General features: G+C 39.0%; 1 protein-coding gene across 1 annotated transcript in view; it reads right to left on the bottom strand.

The window, feature by feature from the left end:
- DBT (dihydrolipoamide branched chain transacylase E2) overlaps positions 1-21,663 on the bottom strand; it is a 48,114-nt gene extending 26,451 nt beyond the window's left edge. Inside the window, exons 1-4 of the mRNA XM_035017932.1 lie at positions 21,516-21,663; positions 15,839-15,962; positions 12,150-12,225; positions 1,303-1,484 (exon numbers count right to left, since the gene is read on the bottom strand). Of these exons, the coding sequence (XP_034873823.1) occupies positions 1,303-1,484; positions 12,150-12,225; positions 15,839-15,962; positions 21,516-21,566 (433 nt within the window). The 5' untranslated portion in view covers positions 21,567-21,663. The remainder of the gene's footprint in view (positions 1-1,302; positions 1,485-12,149; positions 12,226-15,838; positions 15,963-21,515) is intronic.
- Positions 21,664-23,035: the final 1,372 nt, after the last annotated feature.

The raw sequence follows: 23,035 nt of genomic DNA, 5'->3' as shown, positions 1-23,035 counted from the left end.
TGCTACAACGTGCATATCCTGCTTTTATAGTAGAGATTAATAAATAATAAGGCTTCAATAGGCCATCTTCCAACTTTTGGAGGCAGCATGTCATAGTGTAAAATATTCTGGACAAAGACAGGCCATCGAGATCTAAATTTGGTTCTGTCACTGACCATTGGGCAAATAGCCCAACCTCTATAGGTTTAGTTTCTTCATTTGTTAAACTGAAATACTTCACAAGTAAGGATAAATAAAATAATGGTGAAACTTTTTATAAACTGTGAAGTATGACTGTGACATTAGGTGTTGCTGTTGTTATTAATGATAGAGTCTGTAGAACTATGAGTCAACCAGCCACCGTAATTCAGACTTCTTCTGTACTTTTGAATTACACTACTAAAATGTCTATTTCAGCCCTGAAATATGTGAAATATTGCTGGCTTAGGGTGGCATCACAAAACTTATGCCACGCCCCCCCATCCCCCCCCAGCCAACCCCTGATGGCAAAGCTGTTTCCTAGATGACGTAACTTTAGTGTATCACAACAATGCCACATAAGGAACTTCTGGGGTAGAAAGCCAGCAGTTTGCCTTCACTGGGAAAGCCTACTGTTTTAGTTTTCCTCTGAAACATTTTCACAACGGATTCACTTTTGTCAGGACATCTACTGCTTCTAAGTTCCACGGTCGCTGCTTCTTCTGAATGCTAGTCTCTTCACTTTTCATTATGATTTTCCTTCTTTTCTCTTCCAGTTCTCTTCAGGAACTTTGGCTTTCATAACCATTACCAATGAGAGTGTCAGGTTTTTTTTTTAATATTTAATTTTTAAATTTTTAAAAGTAATTTCTATCCCCAACATGGGGCTCAAACTCACGATCCAAAGATCAAGAGTTGCATGCTCCACTGATTGACTTAGCCAGGCACCCCAAGTGTTTTTGTTTTTGAATCAAAGGCAAACAGAACGATCCCACTGTTACATTTAATCCTTCACATGCTCCAGTTTTTGTTTATTAGTGACTAGGATTCAAGGCCTGAATCTTTAATTCCTGAGAAAGCCTGTTGATTCTTTGAACACCAAGGTTTCCAGAAGGCAGGCCTCCAGATAAATTAAGTGTTAATGTATATGTTTCTAACATGGTTACTGGTCAGAAGATAATCATGCATCACAGAGGATCTTTTCTATTTTCCTAATTTCAGTTTTTAAACCACCAAATTAAATCCTTTAAGTTATTAAAAGTTAACACCTCTTTTAATTGGTACCCAATAACAAAAGGACAGCAATAATCAATTTGGCAGAATAGATGAACACATTTACAATACCTTTTAAAGCTTCCGTTTCTATGTCTACTAATGGCTTTCCCACATAGGCAATATCGTCTAGATTATAATACAGTTTTTTAATGACTCCATCATAACGACTAGTGATAGTAACAGAAGCTTTATCACTTTGAACTTCACAGATGCTATCAAACTGAGACACTGTATCTCCTTCTTTTACATACCTAAAAGAAAAAGACACAAAACACTTTTACATGAATAATTATAAGTATATAATACTAATCATCCTAAAAATGTAAATGCTACACTGAATTAGATCAGTATCCATCTAGTACATCATTTAGTCCCAGATGGTGCACCGAAGAATGTTTCAGAAAAAGACTATAAATGCTTCCAGAATCTCCTTGATGTATCCCCAAGAAATACTAAAAATTTAAAAACCATTCATAGATCTAAAGTCCAAAAATTTAATTATACTTTCAGGTGTTATGCCTCACCCATTTCTTGGGAGAAATTCTAAAAATATGTTTTTAAAATGTTATTTCCTTTTATTATTTTATATTAGCCTTCATCAAACTTTAAGGTTTGTCTATTATTCTATAATTAAGTCCAAAAATTGATATCTTAAATGCATAGTCTTTGTAATTTCATGAATTTTGGATTGAGTTCTCTCAGTCTTTCCTTCTAGAATTATTTTAATCTGTCCTTGTATATGAGTTCCTTTTTCTCCTTAATCACCTTAGGTATGCTTTATAAGGCTCTTCTAAATATTTTTTTTTCTCCAGGTTTTATTTATTCATTTGACAGAGAGAGAGAGAGAGAGCACAAGCAGGGGGAGTGGCAGACAAAGGGAGAGGGAGAAGCAGGCTCCCCACTGAGCAGGGAGCTCAGTAGCCTGACGTGGGGCTCAGTCCCAGGACCTGGGGATCATGACCCAGCTCCCCAAGACAGACAACCTACTGAGCCACCCAGGCACCCCAGGCTCTTCTAGATATTCTTAGGAAACAGAACAGGCAGAATGGACCAAATCTGAAATACAACATATAATTTTTATTCTAATACCATTCTTGATGTATCTGGCACATTTCTGACTTATTACCACCATTCTTCATTAAGATAATTGTTCAGTCATTCTTATTCCTTGTCTTCCTATCTTAATCAGTTCTCAGTCCATAATAAAACATCACCCATGACATAGCAACTAGGTTTAAAAGCACATATAGGAGACTTACACTTCTAGAATGGTTGACTAAGGACTTCTGGAATTCTGCTCCTCTATAAATGCAACAAGTATACTGGCAAAAGTTGTTAAAAACTGACTTTTTCAGAATTCTAGAAATTACAATAAGGCTTACAACAATCAAGAAAGACCTATTCAGGAAAAGTGGCTGAACCTCATTAAAAACAGCTAGCTTTATTTTTTTTTTTTAAAGATATTTTTTATTCATTTGAGAGAGAGAGTGTGTGAAAGGGCGAGCACAAGCAGGGAGAAGGGCAGAGGGACAGGGAGAGAGAGCGGCAGACTCCTCACTGAGCAGGAAGCCCAACATGGGGCTCAATCCCAAGACCCTGAGATCATGACCTGAGCTGAAGGCAGACACTTGACTGAGCCACCCAGACACCCCCTAGTTTTATTATTTTCACTTCTACTCTCATTCTTCTTTCCCCAGCTCAGCATTAGTCTTGAAAATCAGCAGCCTTACTGCCATAGTAAGGGCAGACCCAAGTTTGGAGTTCCACAAAAAGCCAAACTCCCGGAGAACTGTCACTGTTTGAACTGTTGGGCAGCTCTCTGGAAAAATTTCATCCACAGAGCTTATTCTTGTTTGACCTGACTCAGCTCCCTCAGGGTGTTTGCTGAAAACAGTCCACAGCAATTTAAAATTATGGCTAGCTGAGGCAATGATAAAAGTTAGGGCAAACAAGAGGTTCTTAAAAGGAAGACCTGTGTAATAAGGTGTTCATATATCTTACCACATATCTGCCACATTATTTCATGTAAAATATCCAGTTGTCAACAAAAAATTACAAGACACATAAAGAAACAAAGTATGGCCCGTGTAGAGAAAAAAAAGCAGTCAATGGAAACCATCCCTGAGGATGCCAGATGTTAATTAACAATAATTAGTGTTAGTAATTAACTTTAAAATTAAATTAAATCAACAATTAAATATTCAAAGAACTAGGGGCGCCTGGGTGGCTTAGTCGTTAAGCATCTGCCTTCAGCTCAGGTCATGATCCCGGGGTCCTGGGATCAAGCCCCATATCGGGTTCCCTGCTCGGTGGGAAGCCTGCTTCCCTCTCTCCCACTCCCCCTGCTTGTGTTCCCTCTCTTGCTGTCTCTCTCTCTGGCAAATAAATAGATAAAATCTTAAAAAAAAAAGATAAATATTCAAAGAACTAAAGGAAACCATATCTAAACAATTAAAGGGACACAGGAGAAAATGATGCCTCGTCAAATAAAGAATGTCAATAAAAAGATAGAATCTTTGAAGAAATAATGGCTAAAAACTTCCTAAACTTGATGAAAACATTAATGTACATATGCAAGAAGCTCAACAAAGTCCAAGCAGTATAAATTCAAAAAGAGCCACATCTAGACACATCATAACCAAACTGTTGAAAGACAATGAGAAAATCTTAAAGTCAGCAAGAGAAAACCACTCATCAAGTACAGGAACTCTTAAAAGACTAACAGATGGTTTCTAGTCAGAAACCATGGCCAAAAGGTGGTTGAATAACATACTCAATGTGCTGAAAGAAAAGAAAGACTGTCAGTCAAGGATCTTATATCTAGCAAAGCTATGCTTCAAATAATGAAGGAGAAATAAATACATTATCAAATAAATTAAAGCAGAATTTTTAAAAAAAAGATTTTATTTATTTATTTGACAGAGAGAGACACAGTGAGAGAGGGAACACAAGCAGGGGGAGTGGGAGAGGGAGAAACAGGCTCCCAGCTGAGCAGAGAGCCCCATGTGGGGCTCGATCCCAGATCACGACCTGAGCCGAAGGCAGACACTTAACCAACTGAGCCACCGAGGTGCCCCAAAGCAGAATTTTTTTTTTTTTATGTTATGTTAGTCACCATACAGTACATCATTAGTTTTTGATGTAATGCTCCATGATTCATTGTTTGTGTATAACACCCAGTACTCCATGTAATACGCGCCCTCCTTAATACCCATCACCGGACTAACCCATCCCCCCAGCACCCTTTAAAGCAGAATTTTTGCTAGCAACCTGCCCTATAAGAAATGCTAAAAGGAGTCCTTCAAGCTGAAATAAAAGGACAATAGACAGCAACTCAAATCCACATGAAGAAATAAAGAATACTAATAAAGATAACTACATAGGTAAATATACAAGACACTATATTTTGTTTGTACCCCTTTTTAATTCTGATTTACAAAACAAGTGCATAAAGCAATGCTTTAAAAACTGTTGATGGGCTTATAACGTTTAAACATGTAATACATATGACAATAATAGCAAAAAAGGAGGGAAGAAAGGAAAGAGCTATATTGGAGCAACGTTTTTAATGTACTATTGAAACTAAGTTGGTATTAATCCAAACTACATTGTTTTTTATTAAACCACAGGGCAGCCACTAAGAAAGTAACTAAAAAATATATATAGTAAAAGAAACAAGGAAATTAAAATGGTACAGTAGAAATATCTATTTATCATAACAGGAGGCACTAATGGAGAACTACATGAACAAAAACCACATAAAACATATAGAAAACAAATAGCAAAATGGCAGATATGAATCTTATTTTATCCATTACATTAAATGTAAATGGCTTAAACATGCCAAATAAAAGACATAACCTGGAAAAATGGATTTCAGAAAACGATTCCACTATATGCTATCTACAAGAGACACAAATAGGTTGAAAGTAAAAGGATGCGAAACAATATATCATGCAGGATGGGAAGATGGTGGCAGAGCAGGAGGACCCGAGGCTCATCTCGTCCCACAAATACAACTAGATAACTCTCAAATCATCCTACATACCCCAGAAATCAATCTTAAGACTAGCAGAACAAACTGTACAACTAACGGTAGAGAAGAGGCCACATCAATGAAGGTAGGATGTGCAGAGACATGGTTTGAGAAAGAAACAGATCAGCCACTGCAGTTGGGAGGTAGCTGTGGTGGCAGAGAAGGGTGAGAGACAGACTAGCACACAGGGGAGTACATGGGAAAAACTAATTCCCACAATAATTGGCTTGGAAATTGAGAGGGGCTGGATTTCGGGAGTTCTTGCAACCAGCAGGGCTTAAAGCCTGGAGTTGTAAAGGTGAGTGGGCTTGGCTCAGATAGAGCCTGAAGGCACTGATTGGGGCCACTGTTGGAGAGAAGGCAGGGCAAACAGCCTGCAGACATATAGCATGGAAACAGTGACCTCAAGAATATTCTGGGTCACAAGGTGGGGAGGTTATTTGTTCATCCTAGAGGACATTCCAGAGAGGCAGCATTCAGAGAGCCCCTCCAGGAACAAAGGAATTGGAAGGTGCGATTTCCCTCCCCCACCCCTTAGCAAAAGCACAGGACTACCTATGGGAGGCAGTGCAGTGCCAACACTCACTACTTAGCATGCTTACACCAAGTCCCACCACCTCCTCCACCCCATGCTCCAGTGGAACCACCCTTCCTGGTCACACTCGCCTCAGTCCCAGCATGGTGGGTCCCTCTCCCCAAAAAGTCTGGCTCAAAACCCTGCCAACACCGTATCTCTCAATCTGGGAGTTTTGCAGAGCCTTGGTTCTGATAGCGATGGCAACAGGTCTCATTTCACAAGTAGACCAGAGCACACCTAGTTAAAATGCACCATAGTCAGGCCAGGGACCAAATACTGCCCACAGCAGGCAAAGACAGCCTCTGCAGACAATGCGTCTAAAGGATGAAGTGGCTGGGATAAAACAACAGAGCATATGCAACACACACTGGAGACACTCCCAGAAGCTCCAGGCCCTGGAGAACAGGGGACACTACACGGCAGGGCACTAGAGGACCTCTTCTTCATAAGGCCATTACCCTCAAGAACAGGGGACGTAGCTGACTTTTCTAACACAAAGAAACAGACACAGAGACTTAAACAAAATGAGAAGACAGAGACATTTGACCCAAATGAAAGAACAGGAAAAGGCCATGGCTGGAGATCTAAGCGAAAGAGATATAAGTAACATGCCTGATGGCGTATTTCAAGCAATAATCATAAAAATATATTCATTGGACTTGAGAAAAGACTGGAAGACATCAGTAAGACCCTTAACACAGAGATAAAAAAGAACAATCAGAGATGAAGAGTACAATAAGCAAGATCAGAAACACACTTGATGCAATGAACAGGGTTTAGAAGAAGCAGTAGAACAAATTAATGACCTAGAAAACACAGTAATGGAATGTAATCAAGTTGAACAAAAGAAGAAAAAAAATTGTGCAAAAATGAAAAGAGACTTAAGGAACTCAGTGACTCCATCAAATGTAATAACATTTATATTATAGGAGTCCCAAAAGAGAGAGAAAAGGGGATAGAAAATTTATTTGAAGAAATAATAGCTGGAAATTTCTCTAATCTGGGGAAGGAAACAGATATCCAGATCCAGGAGGCACAGAGAACCCCCACCAAAACTGACAAAAGCAGATCCACACCAAGACATATTGTAATTAAATTGGCAAAATGTAGTGTTAAGAAATTTTAAAAGCAGAAAGACAAAAGAAGACAGTAACATACAAGGGAAACCACATAAGGTTATCAGGGGATTTTTCAGCAGAAACTTTCTAAGCCAGGAGATGGCATGATATATTCAAAGTGCTGAATGGAAAAAATCTGCAGCCAACAATTTGCTAGTGATAAAGTTTATCATTCAGAATAGAAGGAGAGATAAGGAATTTCCCAGACAAACAAGAACTAAAGGAGTTCATGACCACTAAACCAACCTTGCAAGAAATATTAAGAGACTCTGAGTGGAAAGGAAGACCAAGAGTGACAATATGACAGTAGGAAACACAAAAGCAGTAAAAATGAATATTTCTGTAAAAAACCAGTCAATGAACTCACAAATAAAAGGATGTAAAATATGACAATATATACCTAAAACGGAGGAAGGAGAGAAGAATGTGTTCAAACTTAAACGACCATCAACTTAATTTACACTGCTATATGCAGAAGATGTTACACACAAACCTAATGGTAACAACAAATCAAAAACCACTAATAAGTATGCAAAGAATAAAGAGAAAGAAATCCAAATATATCTCTAAAGAAAACCAGTAAACCATGAAAGAAAGAAAGACAGAGAAAATCTTCAGAAACAACCACAAAACAAGTAATAAAATGGCGAAAAGTACATATCTAGCAATAATTACTTGGAGTGTAAATGGATTAAACATGCCAATCAAAAGACATAGAGTGACAGAATGGATTAAAAAAAAAAAACAAGACCCATCTATACGCTGCCCACAAGAGACTCATTTTAGACCTAAAGACACCTGCAGATTGAAAGTAGGGATGGAGAGGGGCGCCTGGGTGGCTCAGTTGTTAAGTGTCTGTTTTCGGGCTCAGGTCATGATCCCAGGGTCCTGGGATCGAGCCCCACATTGGGCTCCCTGCTCAGCTGGAAGCCTGCTTCTCCCTCTCCCACTCCCCCTTGCTTGTGTTCTTACTCTCGCTATCTCTCTCTCTGTCAAATAAATAAATAAAATCTTAAAAAAAAAAAAAAGTGGGGATGGAGAAACATCTATCATGCAAATGGATGCCAAAAGAAAGCCAGAGTATGGGGTGCCTGGGTGGCTCAGGTGGCTGAGGGTCCAATTCTTGATTTTGGCTTGGGTCATGAGCTCAGGGTTCTGAGATCCAGCCCTGCAGAGGCTCCAGGCTCAGCGTGGAGTCTGCTTGAGATTCTTTCTCCCACCCTGCTTGTGCTCTCTCTCTCTCTCTCTAAAATAAGTAAATAAATAAATGAATAAATAAAATCTTAAAAAAAGGGAAAGAAAAGAAAAGAAAGCTGGAGTAGCAATATTTACATTGGACAAGATAGACTTTAAAACAAAGGCTGTAACAACAAACAAATAAGGACATTATATAATAAGAAAGGGGACAATCCAACAAAAAGATATAATTGTAAATATTTATGCACCCAACATGGGAGGACCCAAATACATAAATCAGTTAATAACAAAAATAAAGGAACTAACTGATAATAATACAATAATAGTAGAGCACTTTAGCACCCTACCTACATCAATGGACAGATGATCTAAACAGAAAATCAACAAGGAAACAATGAATTTGAATGACACTCTGGACCAGATGGATTTAACAGATATATTCAGAACATTCCAGCCTAAAACAGGAGAATACACCTTCTTTTCAGGCACATATGGAACATTCTCCAGAATAGATCACATATTAAGCCACAAAACAATCCTTGACAAATTCAAGAAGACTGAAGTCATACAATGCATCTTTTCTGATCACAGAGCTATTAAACTAGAAGTCAACCACAAGAAAAAATTTGGAAAGATCACAAATATAATAAGGTTAAATAACATGCTAATAAGCAATGAATGGGTCAAACAGGAAATAAAAGAAGAAATTTAAAAAGTATATAGAAACAAATGAAAATGAAAACACAAGGTCCAAAACCTTTGGGATGTAGCAAAAAAAGTCCTAAGAGGGAAGTTTATAGCAATATAGGCCTACCTCAAGAAGCAGAAAAAAATCTCAAATAAACAACCTACTCTTACACCCAAAGGAGCTAGAAAAACAAAACCTAAAACCAGCAGGAAGGAAATAAAAAAGATTAGGGCAGAAATAAATGATACAGAAATTAAAAAAAACAATAGAACAGATCAATGAAACCAGGACCTGGTTCTTTGGAAAAAAAATCCATAAAATTGATAAACCTCAAGCCAGACTTATCAAGAAAAAAAGAGAAAAGACTCAGATAGATAAAATTACAAATGAAAGAGGAGAAATAACCACCCCCACCACAAAAATACAAACAATTATATGAGAATATTATAAAAAACTATCTGTCAACAAATTGGACAACCTGGAAGTAATGGATAAATTCCTAGACTGAATCAGGAAGAAATAGAAAAACTGAATAGACAGACAACCAGCAAAGAATTGAATCAGTAGCAAAAAAACTCCAAACAAACAGAAGTCTTATTGATACATCACATCAATAAGAGGATAAGAACCATCTGATCATTTCAATAGACACAGACAAAGGCATTTTACAAAGTACAATATCTATTCATGATAAAAATTCTCAACGAAGTAGGTTTAGAGGGAACATAACTCAACGTAATAAAGGCCATATATGAAAAACCCACAGCTAACATCATCCCGATTGGGGAAAAACTGAGAGCCTTTCCCCTAGGGTCAGGAACAAGATATGGATGTCCACTCTCTTCACTTTTATTCAACATAATACTGGAAGTCCTAGCCACAGCAATCAGACAACAACAACAAAAATAAAAGGCATCCAAATTGGTAAAGAAAAAGTAAAACTTTCACTTTTTGCAGATGAGATGATACGAATATATAGAAAACCCAAAGACTCCATCAAAAAACTACTAGAACTGCTAAATGAATTCAGTAAAGTTGCAGGATATAAAATCAATGTACAGAAATCTGTTGCATTTCCACATACCACTACAGAAGCAGCACAAAGAGAAATTAAGAAAACAATCCCATTGGGGTGCCTGGGTGGCTCAGTCTTTAAGCGTCTGCCTTCGGCTCGGGTCATGATCCCAGGGTCCTGTGATTGAGCCCCGCATCGGGCTCCCTGCTCCGCGGGAAGCCTGCTTCTCCCTCTCCCACTCCCCCTGCTTGTGTTCCCTCTCTCGCTGTGTCTCCCTCTGTCAAATGAATAAATAAAATCTTAAACAAACAAACAAAAAAACCCAAAAAAACAAAAACTATATGTGTCTAGAGAATTAATAAGAGGTAGAAATTAAGGAATGTTAAAAAAAATCTGAAATCTACAAAGACTAGTCTTTGTCTTAGAAAGAAGGTATCAAAAGCATAAATGTACATAATACTTTGCAGATTTAAAAGGCATTTTCTATATATTACATTATTTGATCCTTTCAATAACCCTTGTGAGATGGCAGAGTAAGTTCTGTTTCCCCCATTTTACACATTAAGAATCAATGCTCAGGGTGCCTGGGTGGCTCAGTTGGTTAAGCGACAACCTTCGGCTCAGGTCATGATCCTGGAGTCCCGGGATCGAGTCCTGCATTGGGCTCCCTGCTCGGCAGGGAGTCTACTTCTCCCTCTGACCCTCCCCCCTCTCATGTGCTCGCTCTCTCTCTCTCATTCTCTCTCTCAAATAAATAAATTTTTAAAAAATCTTAAAAAAAAAAAAAAATGCTCAGTAGAGACCACATGAGTCCCAGGCAAGATGGTTAGTAAGTTTCAGAGTCAAGCTCTTCTGATTTGACATCCACTGCTTTCCTTAATCCCACAATGCCACTAGAGACACAACCATAAGGCACAATTATGTTCTTATTCTTTTCTAACTTACAAAGTAATAATAGTGAGAACTACAGAGAAAGAAAGTACAGGTGGCTCAATCAGATTCTTTTTTTTTTTTTTTTAAGATTTTATTTATTTATTTGACAGAGACATAGCGAGAGAGGGAACACAAGCAGGGGGAGTGGGAGAGGGAGAACTAGGCTTCCCGCCGAGCAGGGAGCCAGATAAGGGGCTCGATCCCAGGACTCTGGGATCATGACCTGAGCCGAAGGTAGACACTTAACAACTGAGCCACCCAGGCGCCCCTGAATCAGATTCTTAAAAGGATCTTCAGCAGTATAGAACTATGGTGAGAGAGCCTCTATTTATTCATCTTAACTGCTACTTCTATTTTTTTTTTTTTTTTTTTACAGATTTTATTTATTTATTTGACAGAGAGAGACACAGCGAGAAAGGGAACACAAGCAGGGGGAGCGGGAGAGGGTAGAAGCAGGCTTCCCGCCGAGCAGGGAGCTGGATGCGGGGCTCGATCCCAGGACCCTGGGATCATGACCTGAGCTGAAGGCAGACGCTTAATGACTGAGCCACCCAGGCGCCCCTTCACTGCTACTTCTAGACACCTTTAAAAATTAGTTCACTACCCAGAGGTGTTTCTTTTTTTTCCAAAAAGTAAAAGAAGGAAAAGTAGAAGAATGATGAAGGCAGCAGGAGGCTGTTTCAAGGCTTTTTTTGCAAAACTTTGAACCTTTCCAAAAATTATGTTTTGATTGATACCTTTTGGTATTATATTTTAACCTATCCTAAAAATATATGTAAACAGAATGGTGAGTCAAATGTACTGGCATTCTTACTGAGGTCATTTTTAGTAAAGAGAGCTTAGACTCTATCATGATTTTAAAATAGTCTGGAAATAAATAGTTCATATACAAATGTCATTCAAGCACATGGTCATATCAAGTTAACATCTTTTACAGACTGATTTATCTTTTTTAGCTGAAGTGAGGGGTGGGCAGTGAAAAAATTTTTTTAAAAGAAAAGATAATCCTTAAGCGATTACATCAAATAAAATGTCATGATGTATGATGAATTGTATTAACAACATATTAGCAACACAAACTATTAAACTAAAACTTACTAAACTTATTGCTTTTAAAAAAAGCATTGTTACAGAAAGGAGTTTCTCAACTTAAATAATTCCTATTTATTTTTACACAAATTTTTTTTACATTGACTTAAAATCTTTTTCAGAATAACTTACCATTCTTTTTTTTTTTTTTTTTAAGATTTTATTTTTAAGTAATCTCTACACCCAGCGTTGGGCTTGAACTTACAACCCCAGATCGAGATCACATACTCTACTGACTGAGCCAGCCAGGTGCCCCAACTTACCATTCTTTAATAGTTACTTCTCTAATCCCTTCTCCGATGTCTGAGAGTTTGAATTGAACAATCTGTCCCTGCAGAGCTTCAAAGACAAATGAGAAATGGTCTCATTAAATAAGTAATGTATTCCTAACAGATACTTTCACAGCTAAAATGAGAAAATATTCTCAAGCAGAGGCAGAAACTATTGCATTTTACAGACAAAAATGTATTTTATAATTTTTAAAAGCATAAGCGTCATTCATAACCATCAAAGATTTAAATAAATCTTAAATAAATCAGCATCACAGACCTACTGATAACTGCCACAGCACCTCCATTTTCCAACTTCCAAAATAATGCTCTTTTACAAGGGCATAGAAGGCCCAGCTAGCTGGATCTCCTTGTTTTCTGTTATTAAACTGTAATAACCATTAGTGTCCTGTTCTTAGATCTCTTTTGACTTCATGTAACTCTTCTCATTCTTAGTGGCTAACGATCAGGTAGGTCCGTATCTAGACAACTTGAAAAATTTTCATCTGTCCAAACCATGTTCTGCCAACTTATCATTAAGTTTTAGTCCCTCTCCTTCCTCTTACCATTGTTTATCCCTTTTTGAATTTCTACCCCACTCTTATAACAATTAGATGCAAGTGATACTTTATGGTAATTATTCCCAAGAATAAGTATTTCTGGTCAACAGGAAGTAGGTATGGATCCTCTCACTTTTCCAGGGTAACAAGTGGCTCTGAACCGATTCACAGTGCTCCTCTATCTTCAGACTGCTATTCATCAAAATTGCTTACAAAACACACAACAAGCCAATTCAGGTCATAAGATTTTCTTTAATAAATACAAGGAGAGAGGTTAATGGTTAAGAAATACAAATGCATTTTTGATATGGAGGTAATAGGCACCTCTTATTTCCTCTCTAGTAAGTTCGGTTCTCTCACAGCCTGCTGCTCATAGTACAAACTGGAACCTTTCTGAAAAAATAGTTTGGTATTAAGTATCAAAAGCCTTAAAAAAAAAAAAAAAGTTCGTATCTTTGACTCAATAAACAACTGTGCTTTTAAGACTTCTTTCCCCTGAGGAAATAATTAAGAGAGGTACACAAAGATTTGTGCTCAAGAATAGTTAACATAGCGTTAAAATGAAGACCTGGGATACCAATCTAAGTCATCGAAAAATGGCAAGTAAATATATTATGGCACCTCTATACAAAACAATATTATTCAAGGAACAGCATGTGCAAGAAGAACATGGAAATATAGTGCATAGCATGGTTAGGGAATAACACGCAATTCTATGGCTGAAGATAGTATACGTGGCAAAAAATCAGTCCAGATTTAAAAAGGCTTTCTTTGCTGTGCCACAGTGAGGTGTTTAGAACTTATCCTGCAGGTGATCATGAGCCAGTGGTAAGTAAATATGGTCATAATTTTTTTGCAGCTGCTCCCATAAGACGTAGAGTCTAATTTACCACTACTTAAATCTATGCTGGCAAATCACTTGCTTGGACAATAGAATATAGCAGAAGTAAAGTTGTACAAATTCTGGAGCCTAGACCTCAAAGGACCTCGCAGCTTCTTCTACAATCTCCCTCTTGGAATACTAACTTGAGATCCCAGAGTAAGGAAGCTGCTATAGTCTATTAGAGGATGAAAGGCCATGTGGAGGAGAAATGAGACACCCCACCCAAAAACCAGCACCAACTGTCAGACATGTATGTGAGACCACCTTGCACCTTCCAGCCCAGATAATCCTCTAGCTGAATACAGTTATATTAGTGAGCTCACGTGAAACCAGCAGAGGAACCACCTGGGTAACCCCCAGAATTCTGCGAAATAATAAATCATTGTTGCTTTAAGCCTAAAGTCATGGGCAGGGTTGTTATTCAGCAATAATTAACCAATAGGGAATACCATCTGCAATTTCAGATCTATAACTTTATATCTTTAATTTTAGAAAGAAATCTCCTTGGCAGGAATGTGGGTGGATAGGGTTGGGGAAGGGATGACAGAGAAAGCAGTTAGGAGGCTACTACAGGTACGAAACTGAAGTATAGAATTTAATATATTTATATATTTTCAAAGCTGTCTGAAAAAAAGACAGATTTAAGAACCACATAAAATGTCAAATTAATAAATCTCAGTAATCAATTTGATGGGAAACAGGAATCTGGAAGTCTCCAGGTTTCTAGCTTAAGTATTCACTGAGTTAGGAAATATAGGAAGAGAATGTATCCCAAGTACCTAGAACAGTGCCTTGGCAGATAGCAGGTGATCAATAAATACTTGTGTTAAATGAATTTATTCTCACAACAATACAATGAGTTAGGCACTATGATTACTCCCATTTTACAGATGATGAAATAGAAAGGAATTAAGTAACTTGCTTAAAGTTACACTGCTAGTAATAGATAGACCAAGAACCCAAAGCTCAAGGTGTTTAGAGATTAGAGCAGGAAAGTGGGAGTTTCTGCTTGAATGGCCTCTATTTTCTCTGAGAAATAAAGAGAAAAGATCAACTTATAAAAATAAAAATGTTAAAAAAAAAAAGGCAAAGGTAGGGTTTATGTATCTTAGGGTGTTGTGGAAGATGACCTATAAAAAGGCATGGAAAGACTGATCTCAGGGGTTGGATCTGCCTGGAATTCCCCCATTTTTCATTGCTAGCACAGACTAAGGCATCAAGTATCTGTCAAAAGCTTAATGGCGAGGGTTCTTTATGAGAGTTCGAAATAGAATATCAGAAAAAAAAATCTTAGTGCCCTTGCCAAATCTAATACTTAAACCTCAAGTTCTTTACTGAGGGTAGAAAAAGAAGTGAGAAAGGTAATTAAATGGTAAAAGTCAGAAAACTTTCTATTTAGGAACACTTTGGGATGTTTCATCACACAATCTTAACACAACAGACTGAGGTAGGTGCTTCACGCAACCAGTAATACAATGACAGTATAAGGATACAATCTGCTAAGTCAACAATTTACCTGACTATTGCACTTAGATGAGCCACATGATAAAGAGCAGATGGCCCAGACGAACCATGAGAGACGATGGACTCTGAAAAACAAACTGAGGGTTCTAGAGGGGAGAGGGGTGGGAGGATGGGTTAGCCTGGTGATGGGTATTGAGGAGGGCACATTCTGTATGGAGCACTGAGTGTTATGCACAAACAATGAATCATGGACTACTACATCTAAAACTAATGATGTAATGGATGGGGATTAACATAAGAATTAAAAAAAAAAAAAAGAGCAGATGGCCCAAGACAACCCATTCCCAATATTATGAAGACACAAGCATTAATGTAAAGATATGAAAGGGATGGGGGGGTCACAGAAAAAAGAAGATAAGAAAAGGATAGATTCAGGGAAAGCAAGGAGGGCTGGGCTAGAAAGAAAAGGTTAACTTTTTTTACTTTGATAAGTCTTCAATTACTTTTTTAAAAGTTCTGAGTATGAGGGGCGCCTGGGTGGCTCAGTTGTTGGGCTCAGGTCATGATCCCAGGACCCTGGGATCGAGCCCCACATTGGGCTCCCTGCTCAGCCAGGAGCCTGCTTCTCCCTCTCCCACTCCCCCTGCTTGTGATCCCTCTCTTGCTGTGTCTCTCTCTGTCAAATAAATAAATAAAATCTTTAAAAAATAAAAATAAAAGTTCTGAGTACGATATAAAACATTATTTTATATAGGCTATTTTGAGATCATACTTACCAGCAGTTGTTTTCAGCAACTGATGTGGATGACTATACTTGAATGAAGGATAACCAAAGAAACACACATATTTTGGCTTCAAAACATGAACATTCATACATGTTTGAAAGTAGCGAACACAAATCTAAAGATGAGAAAACAAAAAAGTAAACGCTTTTGTGAATGTTCTTGATGGCTTATCTCTGTAAGTACATACTGAATTTCAAGTCTATTCTAAAAGTAAAACAGTCATTATCACAAAGAAACAATATGAAATTATCCAGGCCAAAATCTGAACTGGCCAAAATCTGGAATCAGTGAAAATCAAGTTTATTAAGATTGGTTATTTCTTTAGTATTTCTGTTCAAGAAATCAAAGGAACTTAAACCCTAGCACCCAGAGAACATTATTTTGTTCTTTTATTTAGTAAAACTACATCCTTGGAGTCAGATTTGTTTATATGTTTATGACCCTTGCCTAAAATTTCTTATGAAAGTGAAGAAATTTTAACAATGTATTTTATACAAACACATCGGTTTGTAGGTGCAGTCAAGTCACTAAAGACTTCCTAAAACTATTAAACAATTCAAAACTGACTGTTAGCATCTAAAGACACTGAAAAACATGTGTAGTGCTATAGGGAAAGGTTTTCTTACTATAATTTCTTACTGTAATTTACAGATGACTCTTTAGGTGTAACCATTTTGTATAACATCTTAGTTTAATGCAAGACAATATGTAATAGAAATAAGTAGACATGAATCTATTCAACTTGATATATTAGAACCTATGTGTCTGAAAAATAGACTATTTTATTTTGAAAGTTAATATTTCAACATTATTAATACCTGGTTAACTACATCACACTTTTAAACATAAAATTTCTTTTTTTTTTTTTTTTAAGATTTTATTTATTTATTTGACGGAGAGAGACACAGCGAGAGAGGGAACACGAGCAGGGGGAGTGGGAGAGGGAGAAGCAGGCTTCCTGCTGAGCAGAGAGCCAGATGTGGGGCTTGATCCCAGGACCCTGGGATCATGACCTGAGCCGAAGGCAGATGCTTAACGACTGAGCCACCGAGGCGCCCCTAAACATAAAATCTCTAACCCCCTTTCTGTATTTGAGAATAGTGGAATGTATCTGAAATTTTTTTATTAATGTAGGAGTTACTTTTAATTTAAAAAATTACTTTATTGTCATGTACTTTATCCTTTAGTGGTGATTAGCCTTTTATGTTATAATACGTATTATGTTATGTATTATAGCCATATTATAATGAATTTTGTTCTTTTTCTGAGAGCAAATAATATAAAAACAAATATTTGGTTTACCAATAGGAACAATACATATAAATTATTACATGATATTTCACCTTAATTTCCAAGCTGTTACTGATTTCTGAAGGCAAAGAAAAACTAAAGATCCCCTTCCTAAAACATAAATAATCTTAAATCATGCATCTTAGCTTTATCTTAAGAGATAATCATAAAGCAACTAATCTTTACAATACCTATTTTACTCTTATTAACATTCAGGAAACATAAAACTTAACTAAAATTGATAGCTTAAAACTTAGTGGATAGGGGGGCACCTGAGTGGCTCAGTTGTTAAGCATCTGCCTTCGGCTCAGGTCATGATCCCAGGGTCCTGGGATCGAGCCCTGCATCGGGCTGCAGCCCCGCATTGGGCTTCAGCCGCTTATCGGGCTCCCTGCTCGGGGGAGGCCTGCTTCTCCCTCTCCCACTCCCCCTGCCTGTGTTCCCTCTCTCGCTGTGTCTCTGTCAAATAAATGGATAGAATCTTAAAAAAAAAAAAAAAAACAACTTAGCAGATAGTGAAAGAATTCTCTTTCCCAAACCCCCATTTTCTGTGTCCTTTCTTTCTCCTTCAACTCCCTCAACCCTGGATCTTAGTCAACAACAGAATCAAAGGCGTAAATCAACTTACACCTCATCAGACATTCATAAATTTTAATTTAGGACAGTAAATGGAAGTTTTCAATTATATGGATTCACCTTGATTTAAAAAAAAAAATCGTTTTTTAAAAAACCTGTGAAAGGGGGCGCCTGGGTGGCTCAGTCATTAGGTGTCTGACTTCAGCCCAGGGTCCTGGGATTGGGCCCCACATCCGGCTCCCTGCTCAGCGGGAAGCCTGCTTCTTTCTCTCCCTCTCCCCCTGCTTGTGTTCCCTCTCTCGGCCGTCTCTGTCAAGTAAATAAATAAATAAAATCTTAAAAAAAAAAAAAACCTTTGTTGAAGGTCCTACCTTCAACAACGGCAACTTTTATTGAAGAACTACTCTACTCACCAGGCAAGGGAGGCAGGAACTATCAAACTTTATTGAGTTCCTACCTAAGAGCTGGGTACTTTAAAAGTCTCTTTTTTTATCTTCTTTTTATCTCACAATTACCTTCTAGAAAAGGCACGTTAGCCCTCTTTGAAAAACTAATGAGTGCTTTGCCCAAGGTCACAAAACAAACAAATGGCAAAATTCAGCTCTGAAACCAAGTAAATTTGACTCTAAAGCTGAAGCTCTTTCTCTCACACCACATTGTTATACGTAGGAGAAATAATCCCCACTTTGAATTTATAACCTAGCTGAAACACTATCCCCGCCCCCCCCCCCACACTCATGCATGGGCATGTATGCTCTAGCTTTTTGTAATAAGTATAGGCAGTAGGTTTTAGATGAGTTTTAGTAGAGTTTTTTTGTGTTTTATTTTGTTTTTTCAGGTTGGCTTGATCTGGGAAGGCTTGCAGGAGGAAGAGTTGAGGTGGGCCTTGCATAGTAAGTATTAATAATTAAAGAGCAGAAATGCACTTTTAAGGCACAAGGAACAGAATAAACAAAGGAACTGCTGCCGGAATTTGTCTCCTCAGGCAGTGAGTTGCTTGATTTGGCTTGATCAAATTTATAAAAGGGAGCATTGGAAGTGGCTCAAGGACCAAATTATTGATGACTGTAAATGTCAGGATGAGGAGTTTGAACTCCTACACTATAGATTATTGAAGAAAAAGGACTAAGAAATTAATACAGTTGCAGTTTATTGATTATTAACAGGAAAACCAAGTAAGAGAGGAAAAAGTTAAGATACTATTATAGTATTTGAGGCATGAAATAACAGGCTCCTGAAGTGATTTACAGTGGAAAAGGAGAAAGCAACGTAAGTACAACAGACAGTATGTGATAGTGATTACATGGATTAAGAGAAGGCTAAAAAACATTAGTGAAGCTGCTCAATGGAAAGATAAAAAAGCAACAGCAGGGAGAAGGAGAAAAAATAATTTGTCAAGCTAAAAAAGACATTTTTTTCTAGAAACAGAATACAAAAGATAGGAGATGAAACAAAGTTTAGCAGATTCAAATAAGGAAATAAATAATAATTAAAACAGGCAGTTGTTGAGCACTCCTAAAGACAGGGATTGTGCTGGGCTTGGGAATTCAAAGCTAAATAAGCTACAGAATATAGTCCCTAAATTCAAGTTGCTTACACTTCATTACAGGAAGACAGACAAAATTGAAAAGTTCAATGTTAATTCAATATAATAAGTTAATCAAGAGTCAATGCTTGATGCAATGGGGGAGTATAAAACACAACATAGTGAGGCCCTGTTAATAATTTACTATAAGTGTTAAGACCTCTTGATGGGACGCCTGGGTGGCTCAGATGGTTAAGCATCTGCCTTCGGCTCAGGTCATGATCCCAGAGTCCTGGGATCGAGCCCCACATTGGGCTCTGTGCTCAGCAGGGAGCCTGCTTCTCCCTCTCCCTCTGCCTGCCTGTCTGCCTACTTGTGATCTCTCTCTCTCTCTCTGTCAAATAAATAAATAAAATCTTAAAAAAAAAAAAAAAAGACCTCTTGTTGTTTATAACTTTTTAACAAATGGAAAAAATAGACTTTTTACTGAGTTGTTCAACAAATGTTTATTGAGTATTTACACTATGCCAGGCACTTGGGATTAGAGAACAAAATAGATGAATTCCTCTCTCATGGAATGTACAGTCCATACCTACAAAGGAAGACAATTAAAGAGGTGATGATGACCATAGTGTTATAATGGGAGAAACAGAGTATTAAAAACAAACATAAAGGAGGGAACCAACCTACTTCAAGAAAGTAAACTTGAAGTAAGATCTAAGGGATGAGTAGGAGTAATCCAGGAGATGAGTGTATTGCAGATGAGGCCATAGGGAAAGAAAGCAAGAGTCTTTAAAGCAGAGGAAATAGATGTGCAAAGGTCTGGAGTTGAGAGAGAGAGAACAGTATGTTCAATTAATTGAAGCTCAATGTACTTCCAGTGTGGTTCAGTGTGGGACAAGGGTGAGGGAAGTGTCAGAGTGGGGGCTGGGGTGAGTAGGTTTCAGCAAGAAATGAAGCCTGAGAGATTTGGAAAGGTCCAGATCATAAATTACCTCACAGTCTTTTAGATTTTGGACATTTTGCTTGCAGCAGTTTTAAGCAAGGAAATGGCATTCTCAAATGCATGTCTTACTTTATAAGATCACCCTGGTTACACTATGGAGAATGGGTTGGAGAGGCACCCATTGGAGGCAGAAAGTCCAATTAGGAAGGACCAGGATAGCTGCAGTTGGGGGCAAGGTGGAGAATAATGACTAAATTTTGGAGATTTATAGGCTAGAATAAAAAGTGAAGCAGGTCTGGGGTGCCTGGGTGGCTCAGTCGGTTAAGCATCTGCCTTCGGCTCAGGTCATGATCCCAGAGTCCTGGGATCAGATCCTGATTGGGCTCCCTGCTCAGTGGGGAGATTGCTTCTCCCTCTCCATCTGCCTGCCACTCCCCCTGCTTGTGCTCTCTCTCTATCTCTCTCTCTCTGTCAAATAAATAAATAAAATCCTTGTTTATGTCTCTTTCTCCCCTGCCTTTCACCACAATGTTGTAATTAATCTGAGACGGCAGGGGCCTCTCCTACTCACATTTGTTTCCCGAGCGCCTGGCACAGTACCTGGTACACAGGAGGCTCTTGACAGATTTTGTAAGATCAGGGGTCGACCACTGTAAGACGTTAGGGAAGAGGGATCCCAGAAGGAAAAACGCTATGCAAATAGGACGAAACACTATGATTACTGGGATGTTAGGTGTCTGGTGCTAAATGGTTGTTCAAAGGGAGAAACATCAAGGGAGATGGTGGTAGGTCGTAGCTCTGGTGATAAAAAGGCTGTAAAGATACGTGGCGCAGGTCCACAGAATGAAATCTGAATCTCTCTGCTCCTCGGAGGCAAGGACCCGTGGTGTTATGCTTTGCTTTACCGGTCTCTTCCTCTAGACTGTAAGTTCTCCGAGGCAGGGGTCGTGTTGTCGGTGTCTGGCACACAGTGGGTGCTCAATAAATGCTGAATGAATATATATTTCCATATCCCCAGTGCCTATCACAATGCCCAGCACCTAGATGGTGCCCAATAAAAGGCTAACGGGTGAAAGGCCAAATGGGCTGGGTGTAGATAAAGCTGGAAAGAGACGGAGTCGCGACAGAAATGCGGCCAGGTAAGGAGGGAGTGGGTCTCCGGACCGGTCCGCTCGCCACCTTCTCTGCCCTTCGTTTAGCATACATCCTTCCACTTCTCCATCTCGCGTGCCCTGTCCGCCTGGCACTCGGACGACAAAGTAACACCCTCCCCGGGAATACTAGCGACAAATCACCCCTTCCCGACGTCAAATGAGCCCCAAACCGCTTACCAGCCGCCCAGCATTCTGGCTCCAGGACCTCAGCACACGCACTGCAGCCATCTTACCCGGAAATGACACATGCTCCGTGGTTGTTAGAGTTGTCTCGCGGGGGCGACCTATTGGGAGCCGGGAAACGCATCTCCCCCTGAGCGGCCAATGGCGAGGGAAGGAACGAGCCTCCCACCTCACAGCCAACCAGCGGGCGGGGCGGGGCCTGAGATACCTTTGCGCGTGGGGGGGGGAGAGTCCCCGGAGGGGGTAAAAGAGCACGCTGGAGGCGGGGGAGTTGGGGAGGCAGCTCAAAGTTAGTTTCAGGGACCAAGTTGGGCAAGCCATTGCTGTGCCCACCAACGACCAACTTTTTCATCCATGAAGTGGAAATAGAGACTGTTTTTTGTTTGTTTGTTTAGATTTTATTTATTTATTTGAGACAGAGAGCATGAGAGGGAGGAGGGTCAGAGGGAGAAGCAGACTCCCCGCCGAGCAGGGAGCCCGATGTGGGACTCGATCCCGGGACTCCAGGATCATGACCTGAGCTGAAGGCAGTCGCTTAACCAACTGAGCCACCCAGGCGCCCGGAAATAGAGACTGTTAAGGGAACACAAAGGGAAGGCACTTGGAGAGAGTTAACGGTGAAGACCTGATGAGTAGGAAAATACCCCTTTCAGCTTGTATTGTACCCGCCTTGATTACAGAAAATGGGACATTTCTATACTTTGTAGCAAAGGCTCTGTACCACTAATTGAGTCACAAGTCTATGCTGGAATCCTACCCAGTGACTGGTATTCCTTATTCCCATGGAGGGTTCTTGGTGACCTAAATCGCCTTTTCAGTTTTTTCTTTCACAGAAGGTAAAGGTTACCTAATGTCTAAAATAAAGACATTATCTTTTCTTCTTAGAGAATGTTGTCAGATGCAGCTGCCCAGCATATATAGTATATATCACAGACATATAACCTTGATTTACTTGGCTCTTGGAGAATGTCAAATTCAGGTCAAGTTGATTGGGGGGAATATAAAAGTTCAGAGCTTTAATAGTCTTTCTCAGAGTAACTAGGACACTAATTTCTAGAAACTTCCAGGATGACATTTGCCTGGGTTTTGCCCTCTAGATGGGAATTAAAATTAAAGAATTAAAGACAAAAAAAAAATGGGAGGGGCACCTGGGTGGCTCAGCCATTAAGCATCTGCCTGCCTTCAGCTCAGGTCATGATCCTAGGCTCTTGGGCTTGAGCCCCACATTGGGCTCCCTGCTCAGCCAGGAGCCTGCTTCTCCCTCTCCCCCTCCCCCTGCTTGTGTTCCTGCTCTCATTATCTCTCTCACTCTCTCTCTCTGTGAAAATAAATAAAATCTTTTTTAAAAATGGGAAAAAAACATTATAAATCCTCAACATTGAAGGTTAGTGGCTGTGAAACAAATTCTCAGTTATTTCACAGATTTACTGTCTAATATTACCCAAACTCACACTTTTTTTTTTGCTTTATTTGCTTTTCAGTATATTTCACATACAAACTATTATAAGCAATAA

This window comes from Mirounga leonina, unplaced genomic scaffold (genome assembly GCF_011800145.1).
Source record: "Mirounga leonina isolate KUSES-001 unplaced genomic scaffold, KU_Mleo_1.0 Mir_173, whole genome shotgun sequence".
NCBI lineage: Eukaryota > Metazoa > Chordata > Mammalia > Carnivora > Phocidae > Mirounga > Mirounga leonina.
Note: the sequence above shows the minus strand (reverse complement) of the source record. Positions and strands in the feature narration are given on the sequence as shown.